This window comes from Notamacropus eugenii, chromosome 3 (genome assembly GCF_028372415.1).
Source record: "Notamacropus eugenii isolate mMacEug1 chromosome 3, mMacEug1.pri_v2, whole genome shotgun sequence".
In the NCBI taxonomy this organism is placed as follows: Eukaryota; Metazoa; Chordata; class Mammalia; order Diprotodontia; family Macropodidae; genus Notamacropus; species Notamacropus eugenii.
The window spans coordinates 290300716-290316985 of record NC_092874.1 but is presented as its reverse complement, the minus strand read 5'-3'; the positions used below and the strand labels follow the sequence as shown (position 1 = coordinate 290316985).

The 16270-nt window shown below is 40.7% G+C and overlaps 1 protein-coding gene and 1 long non-coding RNA gene across 7 annotated transcripts in view; one reads left to right on the top strand and one right to left on the bottom strand.

Moving 5' to 3' along the window:
* The window catches only part of LOC140534628 (uncharacterized), a 153471-nt gene extending 140128 nt beyond the window's left edge, over window positions 1-13343 (top strand). For all 6 annotated transcript variants that reach the window (XR_011977399.1, XR_011977396.1, XR_011977398.1 and 3 more), the window contains one exon: window positions 8598-13343. This is a non-coding gene — a long non-coding RNA (uncharacterized lncRNA). The remainder of the gene's footprint in view (window positions 1-8597) is intronic.
* The window catches only part of TIMP3 (TIMP metallopeptidase inhibitor 3), a 62415-nt gene continuing 58180 nt past the window's right edge, over window positions 12036-16270 (bottom strand). Inside the window, exon 5 of the mRNA XM_072655852.1 lies at window positions 12036-16187. Within this exon, the coding sequence (XP_072511953.1) occupies window positions 15990-16187 (198 nt within the window). The 3' untranslated portion in view covers window positions 12036-15989. The remainder of the gene's footprint in view (window positions 16188-16270) is intronic.

Below are 16270 nucleotides of genomic sequence, written 5' to 3'. Positions count from 1 at the left end.
ATTTTACAGATGAGGAAACTGAGGCCCAGAAAAGTCACTGAGGCTGATTATTCACAAATACTTACATAGTAAATAGAAGAACCAGAATTCAGACCCAAGTCATAGATTTTGAATTAGAGTTAAAAGAGACCACAACAGCCATCTGGTCAACTCCTCTCATTTTATAGAGGAGGAGATATGACTTGGCCTGGGTGATACAGTTACTAAGAGGTAATGTACTAACCAAGACACCCTTTCAGAGAAGTTCCTATATCATAGATTCTATGTCATAGATGTGACCTTAGAGAGTAGCCTCTTGATTTTATACATTGGGAAACTGAAGTTAAATGACTTGCCTAGGGTCACATAGCAAGTAAGTATCCAAAATATAATTTGAACTCAGGAATTCTTGACTCCAAACCTAGCTGGACCACTGCTATAAAGTCTTTTTTTTTTTTTTTGTCTCCTACCTGTCTAAACCCTTGGATTTGTTGACTCTGTCTACATTCCTTTTCATTCTCTAGGATTCTAATTTAGAGCATGCCCTACTTTTCCCCAGTCAATCAATAAGCATTTATTAAGCGCTTACTATGTACCAAGCCCTGCAGATACGATGGGGGAGTCAACACGCAAAGAACTTGGAATTTTAATAATATGTGAATTGCAAATGGGAAATTTCCAAGGTGCACTTGGCCTTGAATAGCTTCTGGAATTGGGGACTCCATAATACTTTGGGAAGCTTGGATTCCCATCTTCCTAACCCCAGTCATTCCCTTTCCTAGTTCCCCAGTGAGTGGATATGAGTGGTACCCTGAGACAAGGGCTCAATCAGTCATCGTGGGCTGGCCTCTGCTGGTTTCTGGAATGGCCAAGGGCCAAGTTAATTCTCCACTTCCCATCCCCCTCCATCAGAGTGGGTTGGGTTTTGGGGGACTGGACCTGTGAGCCCATCAATTTAGGGGGCTCTCAGGGAGGAGTTCACTCTACCCAGACAGATCAAGACCTGTTCTGAAATTTACAGTCCTATAAAGAAGTAACTAGAGAGTTACCTGGGGCATTGAGAGGTGAAATTACTTGCCCAGGGTTACCCAGCCAGTATAATTCAGAGAGAGCCCTTGATCCCAGGTCTCCTTAATGCCAAATCCAGCCTCTATCCATTATATCAAATAGTTAACAAGCTGTTTTGAAATTCTACCTGTCTGACTGAAGGATTTCGACAGCGTAGATGCCCATAGGGTTCTTTGACACAGCATTGAATTTTTTTATATTAATTTTATGTATTTTTAGTGTTCTTCAAACACTACCATAAAACTTATATTTTTCCCCCCACTTATCCCCCACCACTCCCCTCCCTCCCCAAGAAGGCATACAATTCTATATAGGATCTACACACACATTCCTATTGAATACATTTTCACTATAGTCATGCTGTGTAGAAGAACTAAAATGAATGGGAGAAATCATATAACAAACCAAAACATTAAACACACACACAAAATGATCTGCTACATTCTGGGATTGAATCCCATAGTTCTTCCTCTGGATGTGGAAGGCATTTTGCCTTAGAAGACCACTGGGAATTTTTTTTTTAAGTCCTTGCATTGCTATTTAGATCCAAGTCCACCAGAAAAAACTCTCACACACTGTGGTCATTGCTGTGCACAAAGTTCTCCTGGTTCTGCTCCTTTCATTCAGCATCAGATCATATAAGTCCTTCCAGGCCTCTCTGAAGTCTTCCTGTTCATCATTTCTTATGGCACAATAGTACACCATTACATTCATATACCATAATTTATTCAGCCACTCCCCAATTGATGGCCATCCCCTGGATTTCCAGTTGTTGGCCACTACAAAGAGAACTGCTATAAATATTTTTGTACATGTGGGACCCTTTCCCATTTTTATGATCTCTTGGGGATACAGTCCTAAAAGCGATATTGCTGGGTCAAAGGGTATGCACATTTTTGTAGCCCTTTGGGCATAGTTCCAAATCACTCTCCAGAATGGCTGGATGAGCTCACAGCTCCACCAACAATGAATTAGTGTTCCAACTCTTCCACATCCTCTCCAACATTTATCATTTTCCTGTTCTATCATGTTTGCCAATCTGATAGGTGTAATGTGGTACCTCAGAGTTGTTTTGATTTGCATCTCTCTAATCAAAAGTGTTTTAGAGCATTTTTTCATATGATTATAGATATCTTTAATTTCTTCCTCTGAAAATTGCCTGTTCATATCCTTTGACCATTTATCAGTTGGGGAATATGGCATTGGACTTTTGTCCATGTCTCACTTTTCTCCACAGAGAAAAGCATTGGCTTTGGAAACAGAGAATGGGTTCAAACCCTGTTTCAGTGTCTTAATGTTCATGTCACCGTACAAGGCCCTTCAATTCTCTGGAACTCTGCTTCATTGCAAAAATGAGGGGGTTTGGACCTAAGGTTCCTCGCAGCTGGAAATAGATGATTCTAAGATTCTCTCCTTCTGTGAGCCAGGACTGCATCTCCATCCCTTCCACAGCCTTCTTCACTCCCTCCACTTGTTTAGTTATAGGTATTATGCCTGGAGGGACCCAGACCTACATGCCCAGGCTGGGAGGTAGCCAGCCTAGGAGGAGAGCCAAACCTGAGGAAGTGGTAGAAGGTTTAGCCCCGTGACAGGATTAGGGGGGTACATGCCAACGAGGATTGCTTTCTAATGCCATGGCTGTTGGAGACCAGAAAGCTGTGGGCATGTGATCTCCAGCTTACCCATAGACCAATGGACTCCATCCCTTAACCCAAGTCAACAGGAGTTGACATTTTCAGAAACAGAATATGTAGCTATCCCAATAGCCTTCCCTCAGTTATCATTCAGTTACATCCAACTCTTTGTGACCCCATTTAGGGTTTTCTTGGCAGAGATACTGGAGGGGTTTGCTGTTTCCTGCTCCAAAACATTTTACAGATGATAAACAGAGGTAAACAGGGAAAAGTGACTTTTCTAGGGTCACACATCTACTGAGTGTCTGAAGTTGGATATGAACACAAGTTTTCCTGATTCTAGACCCTGCACTCTATCTACTGTGCCACCTAGCTTTCCTCAGTATATCCTTACTACACCCCCTAATCAGGAGGTTTGGAGACAGCTTCTAGTCCTATCTATTCAGGAAAAGGGACCACTGCGATTATAACCTCCGACAGATAATCAGCTCGCCTCAGTATGAAGACCACTGGTGATGGAGAGCTTACTATCTTACAAAGGAGTTCATTGTGCTCAAGAACAGCTCTAAGTATTATGATTTTTCCTCCTAATTGGAACCAAAATCATCCTCTCTTTCTAACTTGCTCCTAGATCTGTCCCCTGAGGCCAAGTAAAACAGAGTTAATCCCTCTTTCCTGTGCCAACCACTTAAACACAATAATAGCTACTGAGTTTCTCCTTGGTCTAAATAGCTTGGTGGAATAACGGATAGGGAACTGGATTTGAAATGAGGAAGATCTGAGTTCATTTACTGGTTGTGTGACCCTGGACAAGTCACTTATCTGTTTACTTCCATTTCCTCATCTGCTTGTTTTGAGGATTAAAGAAGATATTGTTTGTAGTGCCAAATAAATACTAACTACCATCCTCTTCCTCCTCTTCCTCATTATTATTATATTACTTGAACTCAAGGCCCTCACTGTCCTGGTCCCCCTTTTCTAGACACTCATTAATTTCCTTCCTAAAATACAACACTCAGAACTGAACACTATACCCCAGATGTGATCTGAGTGGAGCCAAATACAGCAGGACTCCCATCCCTTCTTCTCCCCCCTCTTTCTGGACCTTCAGCTTCCTTCATTTCCACATGTAGATCTGTGGACTTCTGTTTTACCTTGTTGGGGCAAGTTTACAGTCTATTAAAACAGGTCTATTTTGGCCTGTGAGTTGTATGACCAAATTTCCCTTCAGCGTTCCCCAGCCACGCATCATAAATGTACAAGAGCTCCTTTATGATTCTAGGATGGAAGAACAGGACTCCTACCTGCCTGCATGCTAATGGGTCTATGTAGGGAATTTTCTCCATAGGTATGGGATTGAATGAGAACATAGAGAGAGTACTAGACATAGAGTCAGACGACGTGCATTCAGATCTTCTCTCAGATACTTGCTTCCTTGTATGATTAGGCAAGTTATTGAATCTCCTTAGGCCTCATTTTTCCTATTTTTAAAATAAAGGTGTTGAACTACATGGCCTCTAAAGTCCAGTCCCAACTCTCATCCGCAGAACATGGTTACCATGTCACATGGGCACTCTAGGAGTATCTGTGAAGGGCTTTAGGGAGTATCTTATGTATAAACAGAATCAACTTAGCCAGCCTTAAATAGCTTTTAGAAAAGATTATCTACTGAAATAAAATAGTAAGAACAGTGATAGAAAGCATTAAAAAGTCTGTGACACGCTTCTACAGTAAATACAGAGTCCAGTGAAAAGTAGACTCAAGCTTAGGGAATGAATGGGGCAAAAGGGATAACTCCCAGTCCCTGGAATTCCTTTTCTCCCCTTTGTAGGTGTTCATAAAGGTCCTCTTGATCATGGTATAACTTCTTTGCTAGATTCCTTGCTGAGTGGTGAATCTATGTCCAGACTAATCTTGGCTTCCAAAGCAGACTCGGCCATCAGCTGATCCAGGGATGCATCTAGGATACTGATAATTAGATGGGAAATCCGAAATATCCTTGTTTGTAAGGCTCTTCTCTATCAAAATCACGGGGAGGGAATGAGACCTAGATCAAGGCCTCTCCTTCTACCCCTTTTTCCTCCCCTACCCCCAAACAGTTCCTCTTCGAATGTTTTACTAAAATTCTGTACTTGCTTCTATCTCTGGAATTACTTCTGTTCTAAACTACTTCGATGTTTTGCAGACAGCTCCTAAGCTATAATCAAGTTTCTTCAGCTGATCTGAACACAGTTCCTATACAACACTCCATTTCCTTCCAGAACTTTTCACACTTAGGATTTATTAGGGGTTCTTAATCTGGGGTCCATGGACCTTCAGTGGACCTGTGGACATATTTCATGGGGCACTGGACTTGGGGGGGATATTACATCTTTCATTTTCCTAATATTACATTTAATTTCACTAACCTTTGTGTTTCTTTGTAATCCTGTGGATTTTATTTTAAGCAATTAAAAACATTCTGCAAAGGGGTCTATAGAGTTCACCAGACTGCCAAAAAGAGTCTATAATCCAAAAAACAATAAAAATCTTCCTATGAAGTCTACAGTTGATTGGGATTTATTCCAACCTTGACTCTTATTCTTTACTTTGTGCTGATTCAGTAAATCAATTAAGTTGCCCAAACCTTTGCCTATAATTATATGACCATGATTTGGCATATAATAGGTATGGTTAGGTATAGTTATGAGAGGGTAAAGGAATGTTGGGGGTTACTTCTAGTCTGACCACAGTTCCAAGTTGATAAAATGAAATTGACAGGAACCCAGGGAGAAGGGGACTTTACCATCCTAGAGTTTATGATTGCTAATGAAAATAATGCTGAGTATGCTCAGATGTGTAGCCAAGACTTTAGGAAAAGAGATTTCAGAAATGTCCTGAGAAAAGATCCATATGACCAGTCAATCAGCAAGCATTCATTAAGTATGATTCCTGAGACATCAAAAAAGAAAAATTTCAGAAAAATGGGAAATGAACTACTCCATGATGTTTTCCTGCATTGGGGGAGAGGCTTAAAACTGAATTTCCTTGGTAAAGACTGGGAGGGAGGTTGGAGATAGGCTTATAGTACAAGTAAACTGAAATCAGTGCCTGGGAAACTAGTCTTGGAACTTAAAGGACTAGATTTTGGTGATATCTCTAATGGAAGTCAAGGTTAATAGCTGGAGTTTCTGATCATGAGGCTAGAGGAAGTGACCGTTGTCTAAACTAGCCGTATGGAAAGCAAAACCAAGTCCAGAAGGTGAGATCCAGAATTCAGGAATGAAGTAATCCATAGAGCAAAATTCCAGTTCAATGTCAGATAACAAACTTTTAAGTTTAGTCACAGATGACTGAATCCTGCCATCCACATTCTCCTAAATTCTCATCAGCTAGAGAGCCCCTAACCTTGGTGCTGTCGTCACTAATTTACATAGCATGGCCTATATAGACAGATAGGAAGGCTCTTAAGAACAGAATTTTAATGACACATATATGAATCATCCCAAAGAAGAAGAAAAGTAGCAAGTATCTTAACAGACCATTGTAGCTGCATAAGGAGCTCTCTGATGATCTCAAATTTGAGAAGGAAGTTAAAATCAAAATTTGAAAATCAAAGTCAAATATATATCATCAATATAGTATTATGGAATGACTTAGCTCAGGGGTGAGGAAGCTGTGGCCTCAAGGCTACATGTGGCCTTCTAGGTCCTCAAGTGCAGTTCTTTGACTGAATCCAAACTGCACAGAGCTTAATTTGGATTCTGTCAAAGAACCGCACTTGGGGACCTAGAGGGCCACATGTGGCTTCAAGGTCACAGGTTTTCTACCCCTGGTAGCTATGATTCAAGGCAATTCCAAAGGACTTATGATGAAAAATGCTATCTACCTCCATAAAAAGAATTGATAAAGTTTGAGTGCAGATTGAAGCAGACTTTTTCTTTAACTTTTATTTTCTTGGATTTTTTTGTTTGTGTTTTCACAACATGATTAATATGGAAATATGCTTTATATGACTACATGTGTATAACATATCAAATTGCTTACCTTCTCAATGTAGGGGGAGAGGAAGAAGGGAAAGAATTTGAAACTCCATATTTTAAAAAAATTAATTCAAAATTGTGTTTACATGTAACTGGAAAAAATTAAAAAAAATTTAAAGTGTACACCACAAAGACATCTAATAAATACTTTGGGGACACTTATAAAGCAAAGGGATACATAATCAGCAGCATGAGTGTTCTACAATGAGATTAACTTTCCCCAAAGTCATTGACATAATTTGATCCTCAATAGCTGTGATTCTCAAAGTATGGTCCAGCGAACCATGGGTGTCCCTGAGATCTTTTCAAGGAGTCTGTGAGATCAAAATTGTTTTCATAATAATAAGATATTTTAATTTCTAATATGATTAATACTGATAGATATAACCAACAAAACTTTTAAGAGTCCTGAGACCAGAAAGTTTAACTACTGCTTTTTGGCATTCACACAGTTACAAATTCACCAGACTGTCAGGGAACCCCAAGCATTTCACTTCTCTACATCTCAGTTTCCTCATGTGTAAAATGGAGTCTCTAAAAACCGTGTTTATACAAAATAATTTGGGGAATATAGTTGATTTAGTTTTCAATGTTTCAATTATGTGTTTACGATTTAGTTGAATGTTGAAACAGAAGAGTTGATGTACTGATTAAATATGCCTTTTTTTAAAAAAAATCATTACTTATATGACATTAGGCAAGTCACTTAACCTCCCTGGGACTCAGTTTCCCTATCTGTAAAATGAAAGGGTTAACTAGATATTTTCTAAGGTTCCTGTCAGGACTAACATTGTTAATACCGTAATTTTTTGGAAAGATTTCTATAATTTCATTCTGATTTGGAGGGGATTGATACTATTGGTATGATCCTAATAAAAGGACCTCATTGATGGGATGGATGCAGGGACAAGAAAGATAAATTAAGGGTCAGGAACCCTAAGAGCCAGAGAATACATCAAGGGAATCAACCCATTTCTACCTGCAAGAGAAGCACGTCTAATTTCAATTTCAGTGAAAGTCTTGTATACTCTTAAGTGGAGAGAAGAGCTCTGAATTTGGAGGCAAAAGTCTCAGGTTTAGATCCCACCTTTGGCATTCACTACTTGTGGCATTTCACTTCTCTGGGACTCAGTTTCCTCCTGTGTCAATAAAGAGGATAGATGAGATCGCTAGGACACCTTCCAGCTCTAAATCTGGGGTCCTCTGATCCCAAGATCTGAGCCTCAGGAGCTGGGAATGGTTCCAAGTTCAGAAGAAAGCAAGAAGACTGTGCTGAAATGTTTTGCATGATTTCACATGTATAATTGTTATAATCTTTCTTGACTTTTCCATGGGTTGGAGAAAGACTACAGGGAAAAAGAAAATTTGGAATTCAAAAAAAAATTTTTAACAAAAAAAAATTTTAATAATAACTTTTTAAAAAATATTTTAATAAAAATTTATTTTTTTGAAGAAAATTATTCTGGCTCAAGGGGAACATTTTTGATGATGAATAATAATTAAATCTAAGGTTATATAGGTTTGCTAGGTGGAGATAAGAGGTGAAAGAAGGAAGCAGATTACAAAAGGCTTAGGATTCTAGGCAAAAGTGGATTTTTTCTCTAGTTAGTAGATCATTAGAGGCAGCCTGAAGGATACTTGAGCAGAGAATGTGCTTCTTTCAGGTCACAGTTGGGGGGGGGGGGGCGGGGAACTGGAATCAGAGGGCCTGGATTCAAAGCCTGCCTCTGAAGCTTACTACCTGTAGGATCCTGGACAAGTCACTTAACCTCTGGGATCTCTTTTTTCTCATCTGTAAAATGAAGGAATTGAACTACATGGTCCCTGAGGTCCCTAAGACCCTATGATGTCCTCCATATTCAGAACCTTACCCAGTTCTCTCTTTCACTTTCAGTTTTTCCAGTTAATGAAGATCTTCAGTTCACTGGCCCCAGAGAAGTTTCCACTTGTAGAACAAGCATTTTCCCCCAATTACAAGCAAGTGGTAAGTACAACTGGTTTCCTTGAATAGTCTTTTGGCTCAGGAGTCTACAAGGCTCTTTGGGAACTCAATGAATTTACCTAGCATATACAGACAGCACCATTTTGCATGTGGAAGGAAGGAGATGTGGGGAAGGGGTACTATGAGACAAGAGTATGCATGAGAAAACATTTTCTCTCGCTCCTTCTGACCCTCTGACCCACTGAAAGCTAAAGAGGTGTTGTGAAGTCATGTGGGGAGAGTTCTCATTTTTTCCCAGAAAATAATGATCTCCTTGGGTTAAATGCCGTGGGGCAGGTCAAGTGGTAAATGCAGGCAGCTGTTCCTTTGGATCTCAGCAGGGCAAAGAGAGTCTTTGCCTGTGTGAATCCAAGGCCAAGCCTAGAAATGTGGTCAGTGAAAGTGGGTAAAGACTTGTAATAAGTGGTGAGGAGATAATACTCTTCCTTTGATGTTTAAAATACACAGCTATTCGTGTTTTATCTGTCACTGGAAAGCAAAAGCAAGACGTTGGTTCTTTCTTCCCCACTGGATACCAGATACTTTAAAAAGGACTCAGGAATAGTACACAGGACTCAGGACTTGGGGCCAGGACTGACAGCCTCTGGCTTAAGGTTTATTGTGTAAGTGGTCATCATTAGGGTTACTCCATATTATGGATAGAGATACAGGAATTCTTAGCTCTCTGGTTGGATGAAGCTGTATAAAGTTACCAATAAAATGCCCATTATTTCGATGTAGAGCTGGCTTCTATTATTCTTATAAATGGATTGATCTCAACACCAGCCTTTCTTACCAAAGAAATTGCAGGGCAAAGTGAATTGAGTGCCCGATATAGTCAGGAAGACCCAAGTTCAAATCCATTGTCAGAACTTTATTAAATTAACTTTGGGAAAGTCTCTGAGACTTTGGGAAACCTCAGATACAGCCTCAGTATCCTCATCTGTAAAATGAGAATCAGAACAGTGATATCTAACAGGGTTCTTGTGAGAATCCAGTAGTAGTTTGCAACTCTTAAAGTGCTTTAGAAAAGCAATCTACACTTATTATGATTTTGGATAAGGAATTCCCAGAGGAAGGAATTTCTTCTTTCAGTGAAGATGAGCATCTGTTCTGTGATTCACAGAGTTAACTGAAGTTAAGTGACTTGTACCCAGGGTGGCCAAAGTGTGTCATATGTCAGAGGCAAATATCCCAAACTGGGTTATTTTATTGTGGCCATCTTTATTGTCATTACGCTTTTATCTCATTCTCATCTTTTGCCAATGGAGTTCACATAGAAAGCTCTTGATAAGTCGCTATACTTTTATGATTTTTTACTTAGTGTTCTGTGAACCATTTTGTTGTCTTTCAGTCATTTCAGTCATGTCTGATTCTCCATGACCCCACTGAGGATTTTTGTGGCTAAGATACTGGAGTAGTTTATCACTTCCTTCTCCAATTTATTTTACGGATGAGAAAACTGCGGCAAATAGGGTAAAGTGACTCACCTAGGATGCACAGCTAATAAATGTCTGAGGCTGGATTTGAACTCATAATGATGAGTCTTCTGATTCCAGATGCCCATAAGGTTATTTACCATTCATCTTTTTGTCCAGTGTCAGAGATACCTTGGCTGAAGTCCTGCTATGATTCCTTCATATTCAATATTGTGTGGAGTCTTGCACAGGTAGATAGAATATTGTTTTTTGTAGTTAAATAAAAGAATTCAATCTAAGGTTCTCCTCTGTAGGTTCACTGAAAGCACCCTTGGTATGACTCCAATACGATGATGAGGTTGATATGTACCTCAGCCTGTCTCTGCATGCCTGTGATCTTGGCCAGGTCTCTGTATTGCAAAAGCGACTCATTTCATTCAGCTTGGCATGAGTCGTTGGGATGGCAATATCTTTTAAAATGTTGTTCTAGAGTTTTTATGAATCAGTTTTTTGTCTGGGGTGATTGTGAGTTATGGTTTGGTCTATATTAATGGATTGAGTTCTCCAGGGTATTTTGAGGTCTGCATTGATAGTGTAGAGATTTGTTCTCAGTCCCTGTGTCCATGAAAGCATGAACCTCTGATATATAATTTTAGCCACCAGATCATCTTGTACCTGGTTTTCAGTAGATGCTAAGTTTACCTAATGAATAAATAATGGGTCTCACCATCTTCCCCCTTTCCTGTCATTAGCTGCATTGATTGCTATCCCTCTGTAGTTTCTGGTGGCAATAGTTTGCTCAATTGCCACAATAAATTCCTCTCTATATACAAGCAAATCCAGCCATATGGTGCTTGTCACAATACTGGTGGCTGAGTTTATGTGGGTGTCACCCATGGAGGGCCTTTTGATTTCCTTCTTAGCTATTTTTTAGGCTCCATCTGAAGGTAAGTCATTTCATTTGCATTTGACAAATGCAATAGCATCAACTCTCATTATTACTTGTTGAGATGATGTCTGTTTATTCCAGATTTCTGTAGGGTTTTTTTTTACCTATTTGTCATGTATTTATTAATATCACAGGGATGTGATTTTTTATGGTTAGCTTTGAGTGGATGGGGAATGTTAGGGAATGCTCCCTAAAGTGGGTAGATGTCACAGCTGAGAAACTGGGTTTTTGTTGTATGTGATTCTGAAACTACCACTCGGCACAATCCCACAGGAAGTAATGGGGGCAAAGTTTAGCGACTGAGCTGGAATGTTCTCTTGGTGTGCTTGCAATCATAAGCAATAGAATGGGCATAGTTGATAGACTTAGAACTGTAAGAAGCTATAGAGACCATCTAGTCTGCCACTCTTGTCTTACAAATGAGGAAACCCAATAAAGCCCAAAGTCCTGTTCAAATGTAGGGCATCTGTAGACACTGAACTTTATGGAATAAATTCTGCCACTTTTGTTCAGGTTCAGAGTTTCTTCCACTCAGGTCCCACCTTGGACTTTTATTAGTTGTATGATCATGGGCATGTGCTGAGTCCCAGGCAACTTGCTAAGATTGGAAATTACAGATGATTTGTGAACTGTATCTGCTGAGGGACTTTCCATTTGGAAGGATAAGATTACAGGTCTTTGACAGATTTATATGACGATGCTTACAACTGAGCCATGTAGCCAGGGTTGTATGGAATTACTTTCACCATGGTCCCCACTTCTGAAAGAGAGTTGTGATTTTTCCATAGATTATGTCTGTCTCATTGCAGATTAAATGAGATTCAGACAATCCCGGGGAGCTGGCTGCAAAGTCACTTCTCTGGACAATAACAATACAGTTCCCTAAGTCTCCGCTTATCTAAGCTCCACTGGGCAGAAAGGAATTCGAGAGCGAGGGGTGCACAGACGTACACACACACAACACAAAGGGGAGACCAGATAGTGTTTGTGATAGAGATAAAACCACTTTACTATTTAGAATAAAGGACACACTATAAAAAGTGAACATTATGCCACATGACCTTACAAGACAATATACATTCACGGAATATAAAATTCATAAATAACATGGAGGAAAACTGTAAACAGTGCTACAAAATTTAGCGACAAATACATTCCTTCCAGACAAGGTTTTCTCCTGGTGGTTTTCCCTCCCATAACACGAGGACGGCAAACTGGCTACACAGAAGGGTTGGAGACAGTTTAGATGGATGCCGTAAGCTCATTCAGGTCATTCTCTGAAGGCTTAATCCATGCCAGAGAATCTGCTCCCTTGATCTCATGTTCTTTCTCTTAACCAAGGGGGAAGAGGAAGATCTAATTAAAAAGCTGTTGGTGCCTGTGTAGCAGAAATAGGGCTGGACTCGGCATCAGAGGACCTGAGCTCGAATCCCTGCTTTGTCGCTTATCACCTGTGTAACCTTGGGGAAATTACTCAGCTTTCCTGGGCCTCAGTTTCCTCATCTGTTAAAGGAGAGAGGATTGAACGAGATGACCTTCCAGCTCTAAATTCTATGTCTGCTCAACTCCCCCATCACTCTTTCTTTTGACCAAAGCCATTCGTACTTTGACTTCTGGTTCCCTTTCAGCTACTCCAATGACCTTTGTCTTTTTTAAAGAAGTAGCCAGCAGTGAAACTCTTAGGCACTACCCTATGGTAACTGACTCCACCTTCCCACCACCACTGCTAGAATCGATGGTATCCATGCATGAGGTGGAGAGAATGTAGGGATGGTAAGAGATGACAGATTTGAGCCACCACTGTCATGTTATAATCAGAAGACAAATCATTCCAAAGAGGCAAGACTCTTGTATCTGTTGGGAAGTATGTTTCCAATTGGCTGTTGGCTTCTAGCTCCCCTCTCCCACTCCAATTTGTCCTTTCCCAAGAATCATGGAAAGTGAACAAGATGAGCTCATGGGGATCTTGAACTGATATCTCCAGTGCTGCCACAATTGTGGTTTGGTGTTAGGGATGAGGGGAAAAAGGCATCCTCTGGCCAGGTAGGATGACTGCATTTGAAGTCAAATTCCTGGTCTGCCAGGACCCTGGGTGTATGGGTATTGCTAATGGGTAGTTTGGGAGTGAAAGAGAAAGCTAGGACAGTCAAACTTTTGATGTCAGACTTGGCTTATCAGAGGAAAAAGCTCAATCCAGAGCCACCCTCATCCTCCTTCTAAAGATTTATTTTTACATCCATAGAACGTTCTTCCCATGTTTGTTTGTTTTTTTGGTTTTTTTTTTTTTTACCAGTCACATAACTTTTTCCCCTGATTTGTTCTCCCTTCCACCAGGAAAATACTTGCCACCCAAGGGCATGCCCAAATCAAATGTCACATCTTCCAATGGAAGCAAAGAGTTGTTTGCTCTCTAATCAACCACATTTTGCCAGTCTGGCTGTCTACACATCAAATGTTTTATCTTTCAAAATATTACTAAAATTTGGTGGCATACGGGGGGAAGAGGAAGAGTCTAGTTTTGCTTTGAAAAAGAATTTGCGCAGATATTACAACCTACACACAACACAGAACTTAGCAAAACAAAAAAAATTAACAATAATTTGAAGTACTGAGATGTCTCAGCTACATAAATGACCTTGAATTAAACATTAAGTGAACAGGTATAGTCAACAAAGCTGTAGCTTATTGCAAGCTCAGTAATCACCCTTGGACATCACACAAGAGAATTTTTTTCTTTTCTTTTTTTTTGGCCAAGACCCCCCCATTATCTCTGTCCTGGAGCTGGTAGAGAGGTGAAATCCCCCCCACTCTCACTTATGTCTTCCCTGGAACCCATCTAGCATTTGCTTTTTTTAAGGTTTTAGAGTCTCTCCATTACCAGGCAGGGGACTCTGAAGATCAACCAAGATGGTGGGGGAGGGGGGGGGGTGGCAATCAACATAATTAGTTACCTTCTAAAGAAGGTAACACTAATGCCTCAGTGAAACTGGAGTTCAAGATACCCAACTGGCCAGTCTTGGGGAGGGGGGGGGCCTACAAAAAAAGCTGTATACTCTAGTTTGAGGTAACAAGAACCACTGGCCAGCTTGCCTTAGTCATTCATGGGCACTACTATTATCTCCAGCAGTCTGGTATACCACCTCATCTGCATCGATTCTCTACAGGTCAGAAAGACTGGAAAGTAGAATAATGCTACTGAGGACAAAGGATGTCTATAAACTGAGGTTATTTCAAATGCCTTTTTCAGGGGTTTGGATATGTGTGTGTATATGTATATACAGAAGCATTGTGTTGGCGATTTAAAATACAAAACAAAATCAAAAAGCAGAGCAGCTCTGTTTCCTAAACTGGAATGAACTGAAAATCATATTTGATAAATAACTATAATCTTTAAAAAAAAGAAAAGAAAAAAAATCTTGTGTTAAATGTCACCACCCCCAAAACTCTGTAAAATGCACATCATCAACCCTTTTCTCAGTATCTCCTATTTATCAACATTAAAACTTAGAATAATTTTATTTAATAAGAGAATTTATATTATAGTTTTCTTTAAAAAAAAAAAAAAGACAACAAAAAGCCCTCCAGCAAACAGCAAAATCAACCTCTCTAACATCTAACACCACTGGTTATGCTGTGGGGACAAGGAAGGAGGGTACGGCAGGCCAAGGGGTCCAGCAACGGGAAGCTGGGAAAGGAGACATTGTACAATCTGGCCATTCCATCAGGCTATCCTCTCCCATATCTGTACTCACTCCACCCCGACCTTTCCCATCTCCTTGCCCTGGCTGCCATGTTGGCACCGTCAGCCTTGGAGAGGGAGGAGAGGTTCTAAATGCTCAGAGCCCCCTGCCCTGGACTTCTCAGGGGTTGAAAAATTTAATATCAAAAGCCAACAACTTGGAATGTCAAAACAAAAGAAGGCAGGGAGAAAGAGGATTTCAACAGCATTGAATGTAATTCTGTGTCCTGTAAAAACTTAGCTTATACCTCTGTGTGGCTATAGGTAAATGTGCACCCAATATATTCCCCCCTCCCCCTTTGAGCTAAAAGCTAATTTGGCAATGGTGTTCTCTAAGCAACATTCTAAAGGACTCTAGCTAAGAGTTGTGTGTATGTATTTCTTAAATGTACATGTTAAGCCCCCTGTCAAACAGAGACCACAGAGTTTCTAGGAGAACTTTTTGGGGGTGTCAGCCTTTCACCTGGTCTGCTGTAAGAGGCAGGTACATTTCCTCTTGGCTTTGCACTGATGAAACTGTGCAGTCTAGGGAGAGCACCCCCAGCTGAGGGGATTTGGGGGAGGGCTGGGGTGCACACAAGCATGCCCACCTCCCCCTCATATCACACTCTCCCAGCACGCCTGCTCTCACTCATACATGCAGACGAGTTCCAAGAGGCTGTTAGGGGATCCAATCCCATCTCCTCATGTCCTCGTGGTTTGAAATTCCCCACATGCCTTGGGATTTGTTTCTTTGCTGGTGCTGACCCATTCTATCGCTCTCCTCCCTTCAGAAAATGCCTCGTCTGTATATAATTTGTGCACTGGGGATAAAGAGGGAGGGAGTAAGGGAAGGGACAGAGGGGATTACAATGCCCAACTGGGATAGTTTTTAGATTTTTGTTTTCCTAAAAAAATATAGATTATATAGACGCTGATAAAAGAAGTTTGCTCTCCTTGTTCCTTTCTGGCAAGCCATCATAGATTTCTCCAGGTGGAAACAGGTGATGTCAAAGCCAAAAAGAAGGGGGGAGGGGAGGGAAATGTGATTAAAAATAAACTCAGGATGATCGCATAGAATTTTCCTTTTAAGTGTTCGAAGTGCTAAATTGGCGAGAAAACAGGCACTAATTTCATTTTCATCGTCTTGGGAAGAGTTAGTGTCCGAGGGAAACTCAGCCGGAAGAGGGAGGGAAGGGGGAAAGAGAAGGGGCAGCAGCTCAGGGATCTGTGGCATTGATGATCGTTTTGTCCGGGGGTGCCCAGCCTCTATACCAGCTGCAGTAGCCGCCCTTCTGCCGGATGCAGGCGTAGTGCTTGGACTGGTACCCAGGGTAGCCAAAGTTGGAGAGCATGTCTGTCCACAGACACTCATTCTTGGAAGTCACGAAGCAGGGCAGATAATAACATGACTTGATCTGTAATTACAGAAATGGAGACAGGTGAGTCAATGGACCTTGGAGGTCACTGAATCGAATCATTTTACAGATAAGGAAACTGA